The sequence below is a fragment of the Atta cephalotes genome (genome assembly GCF_000143395.1).
Source record: "Atta cephalotes unplaced genomic scaffold scaffold00050, whole genome shotgun sequence".
Lineage (NCBI taxonomy): Eukaryota > Metazoa > Arthropoda > Insecta > Hymenoptera > Formicidae > Atta > Atta cephalotes.
Genome location: NW_012130114.1, coordinates 1,173,377 through 1,193,982, shown reverse-complemented (window position 1 = coordinate 1,193,982; position 20,606 = coordinate 1,173,377). Strand labels below are relative to the sequence as shown.

The 20,606-nt window shown below is 32.2% G+C and overlaps 1 protein-coding gene across 1 annotated transcript in view; it reads left to right on the top strand.

The window, feature by feature from the left end:
- LOC105622947 (phosphoribosylformylglycinamidine synthase) overlaps positions 1 to 20,606 on the top strand; it is an 86,599-nt gene that overhangs the window by 49,532 nt on the left and 16,461 nt on the right. The window contains exons 6-7 of the mRNA XM_012204354.1: positions 1,272 to 1,384; positions 5,481 to 5,725. Of these exons, the coding sequence (XP_012059744.1) occupies positions 1,272 to 1,384; positions 5,481 to 5,725 (358 nt within the window). The remainder of the gene's footprint in view (positions 1 to 1,271; positions 1,385 to 5,480; positions 5,726 to 20,606) is intronic.

Genomic DNA, 20,606 nt, shown 5'->3' with positions numbered 1-20,606 from the left:
AAGTTAGAAATTGCAATTTACATAATATTGTTCATGCAACATTATTAAAAAAACGTCTATATAATATAAGCACTTACTTTCAGTTTATGAGAACATGAAAGTGCTGCCGAATCTCCTGATATAAAAAAAAATAAATATTTATTATGATGAATTTTAATTTATTATTATTGTGTCGGATTGACTCATTGCTTGTTATGACATGTTTGATAGCAATTGCAACAATTTTCAGCGATGTTTAGAAAATAAGCTACAATTTCATATTAGTAGCTTATTCCACATTCCCTGCTTTTTTCCTATCAAAATATATTACAACAGAATGTTACATAACTAAATTATTTTTTAAATATACAATATAAAAATATAACAATATAACAAGATCAATAATCGAGCCTTTTAAAGTATTCTCTAATAAAATAAAAAAGTAACGATTTACATCTCAATTTTAAAAACTATAATACGTTTCGGAATCATGGATCCTTTTTTAGTTAATTACATTCATAATGATGATAAAAACTTATTTGACATGAGTCGGTTAACAATAATGGACATAAAGCATAGACAGATATCGCAATGTAGATTTTTTTTTTTAATGATTACTATCATTGTGTATGATGATTTTCAGTACACAAATTTTCAGTACCATTGTGTACTGACAGTGATCATTAAAGAAAAATCTACATTGCGATATCCGTTTGTGCTTTATGTCCATTACTATTAACGGCTCAAAACGACGCAAAAAAAAAATTTTTACCATCATCATGAATGTAATTAACTGAAGAAAGACTAGTGGTTCCGAAATGTATTGCATTTTTTTTTAAATTGAGATATAATAAATCATATTTTTTTATTTTATTTGAATTTAGTGTACTTTAACTATAAAAGTCTTAATTAATGACCCTGTTTAAAACAACATAAACGCATATGTTGCGCGTGTTTAATTGTTTTTACCTAATACACGTCTTTATATATTTTATTTTTAAAATATTTCTTTCGATTTTATGATACTTTCGAAATGTAAAATAAAAAAAAAATTGATTTTAAAAAGCAAATGTAGCTAATTTAAAAAATGGAATTAATTGTGAAATTATTTTCGCGTCTCTCTGTTTAGAAAAATATTGTCATTATGTTGCGTAAGTAACTAAAGAGACTGTAACGTTCTGTAATTTATTTTATTTATTTTTTCTAAATAATACAAATATTGAAATATTTTCATGAAATTTCTACTGATTATGTCTGCATGTGCTCTTATTTAAACATGCAATAAACTGTAGTGGTGCCACAACGGGTACTGGAGGTCGATTGAGGGACATTCAAGGAATTGGTAGAGCTGGATATTACATAGCGGGCACTGCTGGTTATAGTGTTGGTAATCTCTGTATTCCAGGTATATTATCTAAGTGTTTTTATTTATTAAAGCTATAAATTTTAATAGAGGAAGTTACTTTATGTGAAAAGGCAAATAACATTCATGTATCCATATAAATATATAATACATAGCATGTAATATTATTCCAGCACAGAATTTGTAATATCGCTGCAATATTGTTGCAATACCAGGTAAATATGAAACCAGAATTTTTTAATAGAAAATACACGTTTATTGCATGAAAATGATAAAAAATATTTTATTCGAAGTATTGCCCATCAGTAGCTATACATTTTTTCCACCTGTTTGACAATTTGTGGATGCCACGCCAAAAAAATTGTTTTGAGCCAAACCAGTCATCTAGCCATTTTCGTATATCTTCGTAAGAAGTGCTCAGCGCTGCTGAACAAGTGCGTGTCCTATCGATGCAAATAAGTAGTAATCGGACGGATCCAAGTCTGATGAGTAAGCCGCATGCGAAAGTATTTCCCAACCAAATGCCTCAATCGTTTCCTTGACCAGTTTTGCTATGTGTGATGGTGCATTATCATGAAACAAAATCACTTTGTGTTGCCTTTTTTGGTATTCCGGTTGTTTTTTACACAAAGCTTGATTCAAATTGATCATTTGTTGTCGGTAGCGTTCAGTATTAACGGTTTCGCCAGGTTTTAGCTCACACTTTTCTGATCCCACAGAGCATTGTCTTCCGTCCATAGCGATTTGGCCTTGCAGTCGATGTCGATGGATTCGGAGTTATCCATGATCTTTTACGCTTATTCTCAAAATATATCAACTTTTCATCGCCAGTCACAATTCGATGGAGAAATGACTTTCTTTTGTACCTGGCGAGCAGCATTTCGCAAGTGGTTTTTCGGTTTTCCTGCTGTCTTTCATTCAGTTTATGTGGAACCCATTTTCCCATCTTCTGGATCTTTCCCATGGATTTCAAACATATGGAGACGGCTTCTCGTGTCACATTCAATTGATCCGCGAGTTGTTGAGTTCGAGCGTCATCCAACAATGCTTGAAATTCGCTGTCTTCAAACTTTTTCGGTGGTTTTCCACGTTCTTCGTTTCTCACGTCAAAATCACCACTTTTGAATTTTTTAAACCACTCAAAGCACTGTGATTTACCAAGAGCATGCTCACCGTAAGCTTCGACAAGCATGCGATTCTGCAGCAGTTTTCTTCAAATGGTAACAGAAAATGCTGTCCGCAAATCGTAGTTTCCAAGCACAAAATTCGACATGTTCAACGCTATTATAAACTATACTGTTGTATGAAACTTGTATTGTTGTGAGTTGAAAATCTTTGTCAGATGTCAGAACAAGGAAATGGCGTCAATGGCGCCGTCTGATGGCAATTATATTGTTAGTTATGGCCATCTATTGGTAAATTCCGGTTTCATATTTACGTATGCAATATTGCTGTAATGCAGCATTGTTGCTGCAACTTTGATGCTGTAGGGGATAATAATATTCGAATATTGCAGTAATGATGTAAATGACCAAGTGAGAGTGTAGCATTATCGACAGTACGCAAAATAATAAAATGTATGCTTATTACTTCTTTATTCCATAAATTAATATAATTGTATATTTCGACTAACTTTGGATTCCTCTTCAGCAAATACAGATTTAATAATTCTCCTTTGGATGTGTAATGAGTCACTATCAAATTTGCAGACTTGATGTTGCAAAATTCTGTTGATAAAAAAAATTCTATTGATTAAAAATTAGCAAAATTTTTCTATCCAACTTTTATTAAAGAAAGAAAAAGAGATGACTCACCCATACATGCAAAGAAGACTTCAGCTATGGATCGTTTCAAAATTACAATCGAAAATAATTAATAAATTATATTTCTGTGACTCTCTAAAACTAAACAATAATAATAATAGCATGTGAAAGTAAAACGCGGTAATTGGAGCGTATTCAATTGTATATTGTCCTTGTATATTATCCTTACTAATACATATAAGTTTCAAACATTTCGACGTTTTTTTTAGTTTTTATCTGCGAGACGCATTCACACAAATGATGTAATGACAATAATTTCATTAATATTAACAAAAATCGTAACAGAAAGAAACAGAAAGAAACTGAAATCGTAATATTATACTAAAATAACATAAAAGTATATAACAGAGAATAGTTGTGAAAATTACCCCCATTCCTTTTATTTTTTCTGACTTTTACGGCGTAAATCCCAGCGCGGCGTATTTGCCAGAGTTACCTTAAATTTTATCGAATGATCGTGTAAAAAGTTAAGACATAAAACAGCAATTGTCTTATTTTTTAAATATATTTTAGATCACTTGTACATATACTAGCAATTGTAAAAGTTTTATAAATTATTTATAATTTTATGTCAAAAATTGAATTAAAAATAATTTATAAAGTTTTTGCTAGTCTGTTCCCCTTATGGAGATAGGCAGGATTAGCAACATACACTATAGTATGAGCTCATATTTGTATTTTTTGATCGAATTTTTGAAATTTATTAATTATATCAATCAATGTTGTACGAAGTAAAGACAAATACTTTTTGACATACAAAATTAAAACTAATTTATAAAGCTTTTGCAATTGTATGTGTACAAGTGATCTAAAATATTTCAAAAATAATACAATTGCTGTTTTATGTCTTAATTTTTTACACGATCGATGAAATTTATTTCTGAACTTCCATGAGCAGCAGTGTAAAAAAATGCAGAAAAATATCAGTGCTAAGAGAGAATGCAATTTTTATTCTCTTCTTCTTTGAGTAACGATATTCATTACAAAGAATATTTTCTTGATAATATAATTTTAAAATACTCTTATTATTTACTTGAAACAAGTAATATTTATGTAAATACATTTTTCTGTATGTATATTCATATATAGTGTACCTCTATGTATATATTTACATTGAATTATTTAAGATTCAGCTTCGACTGTTATAGGCCTTTAATTCCTATTTTTTTGTTGCGTGTTCTCACATGTATGGTCTAATAAGATTTTTATTATATTCTTGCTTCCGCGAATGCTTTCTATAAAGATTATGTGTTTCGCGGGTTTCCTCCGTGTCCAGATCCATTCTTGGAATGTCAACGTTTCGTGAATCTTGTACTTCATCAGGACGAAGAACAGCATAATGAGCTGTTCCTCCGGATCATTCCTTTTTATATTATGCTACTTGTTGGAATAGTGGAAAGAAGAGAATTGTGAGTAGGGGCGGGGGGGGGGGAGGGAAATACCATCTCTGACAAAGAACATCTACAAACAGAACTCAAATTACTTAAATTTAAGAACAGAATAACTTAAATTTAAGCCTTACAGAAAAAGACGGACACGACAAAAAACACATTATCAAAACAATTAATAATGCAAACAAGACAGTGATCTCTAGCACACAATCAGATGAAAGGATCCTATTCATTCTCCCATATATCAAAGGAACAATAAATTGGATTGGCAGGATATTAACAAACACAATATCCGAACTATCTTCAAATCACCCAAAAAAATAGAACAAATCTTAAGAAATCCTAAAGATCAAAGACTTCCATTCAACTCCGCAGGAGTATACAAAATACCGAAAACCTTGTTCCTGTGGGCAAGTATATATTGGAGAAATTGGGAGAATGATCAATCTACGGATAAAAGAACGTAATGTAAATCTAAAACAGTCAGGTTAAAACACATCAATCAGCATTATCAGAACCACAACATCAAAACAGGAAAACATCAAATACTATTTGACAAAACGACCGCAATAGCCAATGACATTATATCTTATTTTCCAAGAAAGTTTAGAGAAGCCGTAGAGATATAAAAACACTCTAACAATCTAAATAGAGATAATAACTATAACATAAAGTATGGAAAATCGATTATTGAAGACTGGCCGATTTCTCCCACTTCCCCCCTCCCTCCATCAACAAGTAGCGTAATATAAAAAGGAAACGACCCGGAGGAACAGCTCAGTATCAGGCTGCTCCTCCTGATGACGTGGACTGCAAAGTTCACGAAAAGTTGATATTCCAAGAATGGATCTGGACACGGAAGAAACGCGAAACGCATAATCTTTATAAAGATTTTTATTGTTTAATTCTACTTATTTATCATAGGCTATGATTTGCCATGGGAAGAAAAAGGTAACATTTATCCCACTAATCTAGCATTGCCACTGGAAATAATAATTGAAGCAAGCAATGGTGCTTCCGATTATGGAAACAAATTTGGAGAACCTCTAATATGCGGTTTCGCACGTTCTTACGGGGCGACAGATGTTGCAGGAATTAAACGAGAATGGGTTAAACCCATAATGTTCAGTGGAGGATTAGGAACTATAGATGCGAATTTGACTAAAAAGGTAAGGTTAATTATGATAATTAATTTTTCTAATTTATTTTGAAATTATAATCAATCAATTTTTATAAATTTGGAGGTTTTTCATAAATTGAACAGATTTCTTGCTCTTTATTGCATCGTCAATAAACTAAGATTAGAAAATTATCTAAAATGAATCTTTGAAAATGAAAATGTAACTGTTTATGTGTTGTACTGGCATAATTTTTTAAGGAAGATTTGTACACTAAAATGGAATATCTTTCGAAATAACGACTCCAATTCGTTAATCAATCGTTTATTCATCAATTTAATTAATTAGTTAAAGCTAGTGGTATATTACAATAAAATAGTTGCATAAACATTTTTCTTATATAATATATTAAAATAAAATAGTTTATTCGCATTCCAGTGCTCAACTACTGAGATCTGTATGAAATTAAAGTTTACAATTAATAAACGCTCAAAGGTACAATTTTTTATAATTATAATTATGATTACACAGTTCAGTTTTGTAATTTAACAATTATGATTAATGTAGCTCGGTCTTATATTTCCTATAATAAAATTCTATAAGGTATGGGTTACTCCAGACGAGTTTATTAACTAATTCTAGAATGAGATGATTATATATTCGCATTTAGACAGAACGCGAGTTTATTGTTTTCGGAACACTTATATATGCACATATGTAGACGATAAGGATTTCGTTTTAGAGATAGTAGGACTTGGAAGGATGTTTCATAAAAGATTAAAAAATGAACACAGCTTATTTCTTAGGCAATGCAGCGGAAAAACCTAGCGATTTATTTTGATTCGTTCCACGAAGTCCAGGAACAGAGAGAGAGAGAGAGAGAGAGAGAGAGAGAGAGAGAGAGAGCGTAGGAGGTATTGGATTCAAAGAATTAGACATACCCATACCTCCATATAATCAGAATGCGCTTACGTAAAAGTAGAGCATTAAAAATAGGTATTCGCGTCGACCATTTTTATTCCTTTTCCTACTCCTTGTTCTGTCTTCTGCCCCCATTCCATCACTGAGCTGTAACGGGTTATGTTCATTATAGGTTATGATTTGTATTTGCTGCTTGAAATTTTATAGTTCCTTTCATTCCATTTTTGCTCTCAAAATCAGTTGAATATCTATTGTAATATTAGTGCAGGAAGAATATCTGGTGTTCAGGTTATTTCTAGATAAGGTGCCAAATATGTATGTCAATTTGAAGAAAAAGATTGAAATTTCTCATCTACGAGGAAGTGTAGTAATGTTTATTCACAAGTCATGTATTTATTTTACAGCAAGTCGAAGAATATTATCCACAGGAAATTTAAATAATCGAATATCTTTTTGATACAATTTATGATCTATTGATACAATTTATCGCATCTGCAACAAGATATTTTATAAATTTTTTTTGCCTTTGTTAATATATAATATTTCAATTTTTTTTTATCCTTCTTTTCGTCTCTTAATCTTATGGTAAAATTTCGAAGTGCGGAAATACATAAATACAAAGCTATAAGGTTTCCAACAGAGCTTAGAAGCTGTAACCTATAATAACTGTAACGATCATAACCTTCCCAGCTCAACGGTGGAGTGAAAACAGAGCAAGGAATAGGAAAAGGAGTAAAAATGGCGAATATTCACGTTTACCATAATAGGAGAAGGAAAATGTAATCTTAAGGCAGATCCTTCGCGCAACAACGCGCTCTGTTGTTTATATTGCTTAATTCATTCTTATGATGTTACGCTAAACTCATAGCGTTTTCGGTCCGATCGAGTTTGAACTAACTTGAGTTGAAGTAATGATGTTCCATGCTCTCCTATTAAAGCATGTAACATCAACCAAGCGAAGCATTTTTTAACCGAAGTTAGTGCAAATCCAGTAGGATCAAAAATGCTATCAGAGTGATAGGGCGCGTTTCGAGTCATGTATGAACCGCGTAGACTGCACAGAAAATTGTTCCAAATTAGCTATTGCGCGCTTCAAAAGCGCTTCGAAAGTGCTACGAATTCCCCAGATTGTACTACCGTATTAAATTCTTAACACTTCTTCTAGCGCAATAATTGCTTCTCTTTTGACTTGAGGCAGTTGATGCGTTTGATGCATTCATGCAATCTATATGTTTTTTCATTTGTGTGTTTTACACTTATGTGTTTTACACTTCAAGTGTAATTTAAACCGAATATTCGTGATACTATGGTATGGATACTAAATATGGATCGGAAACCTTTCTAAGAACTCTTATAAAAAGAAGAATGAATATTACATTATGGCGAAAAAGAAGTCGGAACAAATAATCTGAAGTCTTGAAAGTTGTTTATTTTATATTATAATTAGTTTATTTTTTTATCTTAATTACAAGTTTTTAAATTTAAAAGTTTTTTCAAAGTTTAATGTTATTCTGGGAAAAAATATTTTATATATAATTATATAAAATTACATATATTTTTTATATAAATGTATATAATAAATATAAATTTACATATATTTTTATTAGGTGTACAACTTTGCTTCCGCCGTTTTCCTATAGATGGCTTTAGCGGTAAGTGGTGGTCGAAATAAATAGATCATAGACGTCATACAATAAACTTGGGCAACTCTGTCAACATAATCCCATAGAAACATTAGTCGATTTGTGTCTGCATCATAAAGTTATTCTCGATTGAAAATGTCAGTTTACGAGCCAAATTCTTGTCATTTGCGGGAGGTTTTAATTTTTTGCTTCAATATGAAGAAATCTGCGGCTGAGGCTCATCGAATGCTCTCAAATACTTATGGTGAGGCCGCTATTAGTGAAAGAACGTGTCGTGAGTGGTTTCAACGCTTCAAGAACGGTGATTTTGACATCGAAGACCGGCATAGCGGTGGAAGAGAGAAGGTTTTCGAAGATGCAGAATTGGAGGCATTGAGCAAGACTCGTGTCAAAATCAAGAAGAATTGACACGATCATTGGGAGTGACTCAACAAGCCATTTCAAAACGCCTCAAAGCCATGGGAAAGATTCAGAAGCAAGGAAATTGGGTGCCGTACGAATTGAAGCCGAGAGATGTTGAACGGCGTTTGTTTGCTTGTGAACAGCTGCTTGAAAGGCAAAGACGAAAGGGATTTCTGCATCGCATTGTGACTGGGGACGAAAAATGGGTTCATTACGATAATCCCAAGCGCAGAAAATCATGGGGAGTTCCCGGCCATGCTTCCATGTCGATGGCCAAACCGAATATTCATGGCTCCAAGGTCATGCTCTGTATTTGGTGGGACCAGCTCGGCGTAGTGTTATGAACTGTTAAAACCGACTGAAACAATCACAGGCGATCGGAATCGAACGCAATTGATGCGTTTGAGCCGAGCATTGAAAGACAAACGGCCGCAATACAACGAGAGATACGATAAAGTGATTTTGCAGCATGGCAATGCTCGACCCCATGTTGCGAAAGTGGTCAAGACATACTTGGAAACGTTGAAATGGGAAGTCCTACCCCACCCGCCATTCTCCAGACGTTGCTCTGATTACTTGTTTCGATCAATGGCACACGGCCTGGCTGACCAGCACTTCCGGTCTTATGAAGAAATAAAAAATTGGATCGATTCATGGAGTCTCAAAAGATGACCAGTTTTTTCGACGCGGGATTCATACGCTACCCGAAAGATGGGAGAAAGTAGTGGCCAGCAATGGACAATACTTTGAATCATAAATGTATAACCAGTTTTTTACAATAAAGCCTCGAATTTCGGAAAAAAACGGCGGAAGCAAAGTTGTATACCAAATATATAATTAAATTTAAATATATATAATTATATACAATAATTATAAAATATGTCTATTTACCAGGTGTACAAGTATGAAATGACGATTTGAGAACAGATGGCGCACCAATGCAGTGTGAAGTACAAAGATTTAACATTATACATCATTTTATTGTACCATCAACAAGGGTCAGACGCGCAAAGTGATTTGATTGAAAAGTGTTTGCATAGTATTGTGTTGCTGTGTTTAATATGACGAAATTTGTGACCAAATAAGGAGCATTCGCGGACAGCATTAACTTTTTGTTTTCATTTGAAGAAAACTGCTGCGGAATCATATCGATTACTTGGAGAAGCTTATGGTGAATGCTTCATCCAAAAAACGTGTGAACGATGGTTTCAGCATTTCAAAATTGGAGATTTCGATGTTGCAGACAAAGAACACGGAAAACCGCCCAAAAAGTACGAAGACGTGGAATTGCAAGCATTGCTGGATGAAAATGATTCACAAACACAAAAACAACTCGCAGAGCAATTGTGCGTTAGTCAACAAGCTGTTTCCAATCGCCTACGAGAGATGGGAAAGATTCAGAAAATCAGCAGATGGGTGCCACATGAATTGAACGAGAGACAGATGGAGAGGCGCAAAAACACATGTAAAATTTTGCTCGAACGATAAAGAAGAAAATCATTCTTGCATCGTTACTGGGGATGAAAAGTGGATTTTTTTTTAGAATCCCAAGCGCAAAAAATCATGGGGTAGACCCAGGCGCACCATCCACATTGATCGCAAGACTGAATCGCAGGAAGACGATGCTCTGTGTTTGGTGAGACCAGAAGGGTGTGGTCTATTATGAGCTATTGAAGCCTGGCGAAACGGTTAATACCAAATGCTATCAACAACAATTGATCGATTTGAACCTTTCGCTGCTTAAAAAACGACTAGAATACCAAAAGAGGCAACACAAGGTCATTTTTCTCCATGACAATGCTCCATCACATACAGCAAAACCAGTTCGGGACACGTTGGAAGCACTCAGCTGGGAAGTTCTATCCCATGCGGCTTACTCACCAGACTTGGCTCCTTCCGATTACCACTTGTTTGCATCGATGGGTCACGCACTTGCTGAGCAGCGCTTTGGTTCGTACGAAGATGTGAAAAAATGACTCGATGAAGGTTCGCGGCAAAAGGGGAAGATTTTTACTGGCGTGGTATCCACAAATTGCTCGAAAGATGGGAAAAATGTGTAACTAGCAATGGAGCATACTTTGAATAAATCTCTTTTTATCATTCTTCCGAATTTAACGTGTTTTTTTTTTTTTTTTGAAAAAAAATTGTCTTTTCATACTTGTACACCTGGTATATACAATTATATAAAATTATTTGTATTTTTATATAATTTTATATAATTAGAAAAAAAATTATAACTATTATAACATATCGAATTCATTTTGGGTAAATGCTAGAAGTCTATGGACAGAATTTAAAAAAATAATAGATCATTTTGAAGGAAATTTAATAAGCTTTAAGATAATGTTATATAAAATTTAATTCAAATTACATTTTTTTTTTAAATTAAAGAAATATAAAAAGTGAGCAAATCAAAAAATTGTGCTCCTAATATGTTCCGAAAAATCGAGTAAAATGCAAAGTATATCAATATTGTAACTAAAAAACTTAAATTTAATGTTTCTTAAATACAAGTCAGAGTGCGCGAAAAATGAGTATGCGATATATATCCAGAACTTTTTATTACATTATATCCAGAATTCTTCAGATTGAAATCAAGCATTGCAGAAATAGGCACTCGACATTCATTTCGATTATTCACTCCGACATTGTCCTTTTTATTATTGTACAATAACATTTATACTTTAGCAATTTTTACTATGGGAGTATGGGTTATGTCATATTAGAAATATTCTGGATATCTCATATTGCGATTTCCATATCTTATGATCATCAAATCTAACTCCTGTAATTAAGCAATTCAACATCCCGTATTTTTCTGTTAGTACCATATAGTTACAACCATATTCTATTACTATATGAAGAATTTATTGCCAAATATTTATTTATTAAATAATAAATAATATTTAAAGGTAATAAAATTTGAAGACATCAAAAAATTCTAAAATCTTTTTTTACAATGACTACAGGCATGATCTAATAATGAATTTTCTATTAAATAGTTTTTAATCCAAAAGCAATAAATTTATGGTGGAATCAATAGATAGCGTCTATTAGATTAGTAGAAACACCGCTATTTTATATTAGATGCCTATCACATAATAGGGAACTTTCCTCCATATAAAATATTTTTTCCCGGGACGTTACATTATTATAGTAAATATTTTTAACTAACAATTAAAAATATGTAAAATAATATAATATATTTAATAACAATATAGTAATATAATGTAATAGTAATATTATATTATATACAGTGAGTTATTTTAATCGAATCAGGCAAATATCTTATCAAATGGAAGATATGGAAAAATATTTCAAACAAAAATTATGATTTAAAGCAGGATCATAAGATAGAACCGTTGATTTGATCTTAGATAATCGTTTGCAAATTACGTAAAGATCACCTTCAATTTCTTAAATGAAACCCCTCCTCTCCCCCTTTTTCATTACTCATTCTTGTAGCTTACCTCGAGAGCTTTCCAAAACACTATAATAAAATATTTTTTTATTAAGTATTTCTCAAATTATAAAACTTGAATGTTACAGTATACTGCTGGCATTAGCATTACCCAAGGTAGCCGATGAGTAAAACCTTTTGAATGTTGTTCAGAATCATCACTCGGATAACATTGTCAAAATCAAGATCATTGGAGATTGCTCCTCTCGTTTTCATTTTTGCATTAAAAATTTCTATGTAAAAATGAAAATAAAAGGTACAACCTCCAATGGCCTGGATCTTGATAAATGTTATTTGAGTGATTTTGAATAATATTGAAGAGGTTTTCGGTCAAACATCTTGGATAATGCTAATACCGGCAATACTGTAACATTTAAGCCTTAGACTTGAGAAGTATTTAATGAAAAAATATTTTATTATAGTGCTTTGGAAAGGTCTCTTGAGAGCTACAAGAATGAGCAATGAAAAATAAGGTTTTCATTTAAAAAATTGAAGGTGATCTTCACGTAACTTACAAACGGCCAAGGTCAAATCAATGATTCCATCATATGTCCCCCTCTAAATCATACAACTTTTGTCTGAAACATTTTTCCGTATCTTCCATATTTGTCGAGATATTTGCCTGGTTCGATTGAAATGTCGAACGTTGACTTGATATCAAGAAACTCAGTTTCCGTAAACGAGGACAAGGTCGTAGGCAAGTGACGAGGAAAGAAGACAGGGCGATAATGCGATACATATCGCGTTATCCGAAAAGTTGCTCGGTAAATACGCGATGAATTGCGTGATATTCTCAAGAGAGATACAATTCGCCAAAGATTTCGGAAGTTTGGCCAACAATCGAGAAATTATGCGAGAATACCAGCGCTGGAATCATCGCCGTCAATATTTAATTTATGCACAAGCTCATGTACAATGGACATAAAGACATTGGAGTCGCATGCTATTCACAGATGAATCGCGATTTTGTCTTTACGGAAATGACCGTGATAATCGGGTTTGGCGTCACCGCAATTTCCGGTACAATGAAGAAAATGTTACTCGAGTTAGAGTTTTCCATCATTTTCAATGATGGGCGAGAATATCATTTTTTCGCACAGAAATAGTGATAGTGCCTCCACCAGGATTAAATTCAGCACGATACGTAGAGGAAATTTTAAGTCAACATGTGCTTCCAATGCGTGAGAGAATTAGAAGAGGATTTTTATTCATTGCAAGACAATGCTCATCCTCGTACGATATAAAACACTCGCTTTCTCAGATTAAACATCACAACCCATCAATGAATCCAGATTTCAATCCTATCGAATATCTATGAAATATCTTTGGACGATGATTGCGAAGTTTGGAAGAACTAACAGTTGCACTTCGACGACTTTATGATGATATCCCTTAAGAATTGATACATCAATATGCAAGAGCGATGGCAAGAAGTTATACGGCAAAGAGGTGGCAATACGCGTTTTTAAACACGAATGAACACCTCTCCCCCTACCCATACACACTCACGACATTCACGCGAGCGCGCACGCATACACACGAGGTACAAGTCCAATCGCGCAACTTTCTCGTAGTACCTTATGCTAATGTGCTGGCGGTACACTTAACATTTTTATAAAAAAATTTTTTTCAAAATATAAAAATTATTTTTTAATAAGCTATTATATATTTTACAAAGCATGCTTCAACTCATGCTAATTTGAGCCAGAAAACATTTTTTGCAACTCCATAGGACCGTTTGACTTTGCAAAATTTTTTATATTTAAATCCTTATCGAATTTTCCTGTTTCCTAGTAAAAGCATTTTCTAGGAAAATCAATTTTGAGAATTGGAAGTATATAGAGTATTTTTTCTTTGCCCTTTAAAATATGTATGAAAATTGTTTTATGATATTTTTTTTACGAAGTTATCATAGTTAAAAAATCGACAATTTTTTATCAAAGATTTAGTGATTCTTTAAAATTTTACGTATTTCAACTTCGTAAATGGAAAATTGCATAGAAATTCGATTTACAATATTCGAAAGTGTGAATCTTTATCTTTAATTTGCTTTTTTATTGAGCTCTGATTTTTTTCTCAGAGTTATTCAATATTGAAGCAAAAGTGGTTCTCTCTAATATTGAATAACTCAATAAAAAAAAATCAGAGCTCAATAAAAAAAGTAAATTAAAGGTAAAGATTCACGCTTTCGAATGCTGTAAACCGAATTTTTATGCGACTTTTAATTTACGTCATGAGACTTCGTAAAGTTAGTAAAAATTTTTGAGCTTTAACGTACTTTCATTTGTGTCAACTCCGTAAAGAATTAATCAAATCAAAATATCAATTACTATTTTTGAAAATACAGATTTTAAGCTTTTTTACAAATATTTTTATGATCACTTTTGATGAAGTTACACTTTTTTGAAATTTGCCTACTTTGGGGACGCAGGATAAGTGATATTTTAATTTTGTATTGAATGTGTATGTGCGCGCGTGTGTGTGTGTGTGTATGTATTATTGTATAGTAATATAAATAGTAATATAGTAATATAAATAATAATATATTGGGAGTACAAATTAGTTCGGTCCGTTCAAAAATGCATTTATTTCAAAACAAAATGAATGAACAGATCAATTAAAGTATTGTCCATCGCTGCCTACTACTTTTTCCCATATCTCAAGCAATTTTCGAATTCCATCTCAAAAAAATGACTCGTTTTTGGAGACGATCCAATTTTGGAACTAGTTTTCGATTTCTGCGAAAGAAGTCAATCGGTTGCTGCATCCTTCGGAACAACCATAATCAAAAGGAACAATGTCCGGAGAATACGGCGGGTGCGGTAAAACATCCCATTTGAGCGTTTCCAAATATTTTTTTACGACTTTAGCGACATGAGGTCGAGCGTTGTCATGAAGAAGAATAACTTTATCATGTCTTTGCTCGTATTCCGGCCGCAATGCACGGCTCAAACGAATCAATTGTAGCCGATACCGATCACCCGTAATGGAATCGCCAGGTTTCAGCAGCTCATAGTAAACAAGACCCTTTTGGTCCCATCAGATACAGAGCATGATCTTCGAACCATGAATGTTCGGCCGTGGTATTGATGTTGAGGTCGATGGCAACGATACCATTGACCGGGCTTAGCGTAGTATTTTTTCTTCTTGGAGTTGTCGTAGAATATCCATTTCTCATCTCCAGTCATAATCTGATGCAAAAAACTTTTCTCTGTTGTCTTTGAATCAACTATTCGCAAGTGAAAAATCGCCTTTCAACGTCTCTCGGTTTCAGTTCATAAGGTACCCAATTTCCTTGTTTTTGAATCATTCTCATGGCTCTCAGTCATACAGAAACGGCTTGTTGAGTTACCCCCCAATGATTCTGCAAACTTCTCTTGCGTTTGACTCTGATCTTCTTCGAGTAATGCCTCTAATTCTTCAAATTTTTTTGGCTGTCCAGAGCGAGGCCTTGTCTTCAACGCTGAAATCTCCATCCTTGAAATGTCGAAACCATTCTCTACATGATTTATCAGTTGGAGCAATGTAAACTTCGACAAGCATTCGATAGACTTCAGCTGCACTTTTCTTCCAATTAAAGCAGAAAATCAAAACCTCCCGCAAATGCTGCTTAGTTAACACAAAATTCGACATTTCAAACAAATCAAGGTTTTTGTATGAAAGTCAAAGCGATAAACTGAATATTATTAGCAGATGTTTAACCTCTCTGAAACCGTCAAAATTAGCTGTCACTATGAACCATTCACAAAACTAAAGCCATCTTTAGGGAATGGACCGAACTAATTTGTACTCCCAATAATTTGAAAAATATTTTTATAATTTACAATTAATGATATATGGATGATATTTCAAAATTAAAAATTATAAAATATTAACAAAATTATGAAGAAACTATTAAATTATTCTAAATGTTTAAAAATAATATGACAAATTTGGATATGATTTACCTGGATCATAAGTTATTTTAATAAATAATGGTATCTATTTTTTAAATCTGTGCTATAATAAAAATGTATGGAAATGTATTATATATAAGATAAATGATAAAAGTCTTAATTTTTTAATATAACATTATGTATTCAAGATTACGTCAAGTTATATATTGCGATGCTAGTCCATATAAAATATTGTATTTATTTAAATGATAAGGAACATTAGCTACAACGCAAGACGTCTTTAGCCAAAAGTCGTATATTTAAAAATTTTAATATAATAAAGTAGATGTTTGGTCAAATCTTGGCTATCACTGTAATAAGAATATAAACGATGTTTGTGATGTAAGACGTTGTCTTAAAATAATTCTTATCATTAAACAGTTTTTTAAAACTTTGTACAAATTTATATTAAAACTTCGAATTATGCTTGCGAAGATTGATGTCATAAAATAAACCTGGAAATTTCGTATTTACCATACATTACAAAAAGATCTAAGTAACAAGGAATCTATATTGTGAAAAAGTTCCTTTCATAAGTGAATTTAATTTTGTTACTGTATTTTTGTACTGTATTTTTGAAATAGCGAATAATAATACTGGAACAATTTTGTTAACATTTTTTATTGGTAGTACTGCAAATTACCCACAGCTCGCTAGGAATATCCGGGGATGACGACATGTGTATCGATTCATCGAGTTCTATACTATCCTTCTATACTATCTGAATCACGCATTTTATGTTTTTTTACCTTTCCTATCAACTTGTCTTCTCACACTAAGCGCGCTTTTTTATTTTCTACACACACCTTTTTGTGATGGATACAAATAAAGAGTGAGCACTTCCAATTATCCGAATTGTGTTCTTTTCGATGTCCCTATCTCCTTCCACTGTGCGACTCAACATCTTTTGTAATTTCTGTAACATTGTTTATATTAATCTAATATATAAAAACCAGCATTGATTTACATTATTCTTTTAAATATTAGATTGATTTACTCTATAGAAGATTACTTAATTGTATAATTAGCACCGTTTATATTCTTATTATGCTGATGATCATTAAGATTTGATCGATATTTTATATTCTTAAACCACCTCTAAAAGTTAAAAAATATTTATTTGTTCTATATCTTTTTGTATCTAATTAATGAACCACAATCGTTCATTTTTAATATTATTAATGAATAACCCAACCATGTACAGCATTGAATACTATTTTATACTTTCATTTAATGGATATATAATAACCTAACCTAACTTTAACCCAACTTTAACCCACTTAACCTAACTATGGTTGTATTAGATAATCACATACCTATTAAATGTAGAAGAAAGTGTAAAATAGTATTTAATACTGTATATGTACAGTAGAAATAAAATGTTATTTTTAAAACTTTTTTTATTAATAACTTTTTAACGAACACCAACTAAAACCATTTGAAGGTCATTCAGAGTGATCTCGATAACATATATCAAGATGATCCGAGATGGGTCCTCTATGTCGATGTTTATCAGATTTTTTTGCAGAATATCAAAGCTTTTCTCAAAACAAATTGGGTGTCAGACATGAGGGAACATACATTCTTTCGTTAATTTTCGCTTACTTTACAATAATTACGCACAATTACAATTCGCGATGATAGAAGTGGATTGTTATAGACAGGAAAGATGAGAGATAAGTAAGAATAAGAAAATAATAAGAAAATAAATAAGAATTGTATTTGAGACACAGATTTACAACTGACTTTCAGAAATTAGCTCGATAGGCCTGGTCTTACAGGCTCTCGATCAGCATCCGCGGGAAACAACAATAAAGTTGATATTAACGTCAGTAAGGCAATTAAATCTCGACAGATCTCAGCCCTCTAAAAAATCACACCAGAAAGGCGAATATTCCCAAGCAGAACAATAAATCACGATAACGTCAAAATGACATTAAAATGAATCGGAAATAATTGAAAAATGACTTTTAGTGATCATTTTGATATCATAGTGACTTGTTGTTCTACTTTAGTTTTCCGTCAACCAAGCGGAATAAAATCTATTGCCACAAAAGTACGCACATCGACAAAAAAAAGTCGTGTTACCAAAATAAATTACATCGTTGCAAATCGGAATGGATTTCTAGCACGGATTTTACAGTTATTCATTTCGCAATCAATGAAAGTCTTGACTGACAGTAGACAAAGAAATGATATAAAATGACTGTGGCGAAGGGAGCGAGCACTAATCGACAGCTAGTATTTCTGTTTTTTTAAGGACTCCCGCTGACGCGTTCGCTTCTGAACCGGGAAGACGTAATTACCTTCAAAATCATCGCAAAAGTGACAAAAATTGTCACGTTACAATAGTTCAAATACCGAAATTTACATGTTCTAGCACATTGTAATTTCAATTTTACAATACCATATATTGAATGCGCATTTATATGCTGAAACAAGATTCGCTATAGATTAAGGATATCATTTTTCATTCATTAATTAACAGTGTCACTAAATTATTAGTATTAGTTTCAATGATTTCAAAAATTACATATATAATTTCATCCTTTAAGAAAATGGAACAATGGTATTTTAATGAAAAATTTAATTTTAACATTAAAAAAAATCGTAAACGTGTTAAGTTTGAGAAAATGTGCTTTTTTAAAAAATCATAACTTTTTAAATTTATAATATTTTCAAATTTGCAGTTTTAGCCTAGTATTCTTGAGATAATGTACCTTAAAAAAAAACAATATGGTTACACGCGTTTGAAAAAAAAAATTTATTTTGGAGGTGAAAGATGGTTGTCTTTTAGATGTAAAAAAGATGAAAAGATCTATTCCTATTTTTGTATTCCTATTTCTTATTTGATATATATATAATTTATCTCAATTAATTAAATTATATTTTTTTGTATTATGTACTCATTTCATTTTCTAATAAAGAATTTTTTATTGTTAAATTGAGGCATTTGATTTGAAGATGTCAAAACCACAAAGCGACATTTATATATACTTTAGAATGTGTAAAAAAATTTTTTCTATCTTTAAAAACGTTTTATAATTCAGTTAAATGCAACTTTTAGAGATCCAGGGAAAATTCCAACTCTTGTTTCTGGATGAACGGATTTACAATTTGAAGGGTGTAACGATACATTTAAACACGTGAAATTCAGAAATTGACTTTTAACTCAAAATTTAATCATTTTTTTACATTAATAGGATTATATTTCTTAAAGTGTATATCGTAGAGCTAAATGAATTTTTGCATCGTGTTCAGCGATGCAACCAAAAAAACATACAATACTACATTTAAAATTCGGATTAACATTTTTTTCAAATCAAACGTATTAAGGAAAATCGACATTTTGATTTGAAAATCGTTCATTAGCAACCTCTAAATCTTAATATTTTTTGATAAAAATTTAGGAGTTCTTTTGGTATGAAATGGAAATTTTTGACTGAGAGATTAAAAAAAATTTTTTTTCCTTGTCAATCTAATGATTAGTTTATACGTTTAGATCCAGTGAGGAATTAAGAGACCAATCATTAAAGAATTTTACAACAGTTGTAAAGTTGCTTTCTCTGCTGACTGCAGCCACCATCATGACATTGAATGTCATGACACTATTGTGCAATATTATTATGCACTAGCAGTTTTTTCCCATAAGGACTGTATTAACTGTAAAGCACAGTAAATATAATACGATAAATTAACAAGTTAGGTAACACTAAGAATTAGAAAGTTAAGGAAAGTGTGGGAAATATGACGCATGTAAAGATAAATTTTTGAAGATAATGGATAAGAGAAGTTAAGACAAAAAGAGATCAAAAAGAGGGAGGACATTCAAGATAGCAAAAGTATTTAGTCGTATATCATCAAATTCTGAGTTAATTTTCGGATACAAGAAGAATCTTTTCAGAACTATTTAGAAAAAGGATTTTTTTGTTTGAAAATGAATTTTAAATTAATGACACAACTTTTTTGAATTATATTATAATAATAATATTAGGTGTACAACTTTGCTTCCGCCGTTTTCCTATAGATGGCTTTAGCGATAAGTGGTCGAAATAAATAGATCATAGACGTCATACAATAAACTTGGGCATCTGTCAACATAACCCCATAGAAACATTAGTCGATTTGTGTCTGCATCATAAAGTTATTCTCGATTGAAAATGTCAATTTACGAACCAAATTCTCGTCATTTGCGGGAGGTTTTAATTTTTTGCTTCAATATGAAGAAATCTGCGGCTGAGGCTCATCGAATGCTCTCAAATACTTATGGTGAGGCCGCTATTAGTGAAAGAACGTGTTGTGAGTAGTTTCAACGTTTCAAGAACGGTGATTTTAACGTCGAAGACCGGCATAGCGGTGGAAGAGAGAAGGTTTTCGAAGATGCAGAATTGGAGGCATTACTTGAGCAAGACTCGTGTTAAAATCAAGAAGAATTGGCACGATCATTGGGAGTGACACAACAAGCCATTTCAAAACGTCTCAAAGCCATGAGAATGATTCAGAAGCAAGGAAATTGGGTGCCGTACGAATTAAAGCCGAGAAATGTTGAACGACGTTTGTTTGCTTGTGAA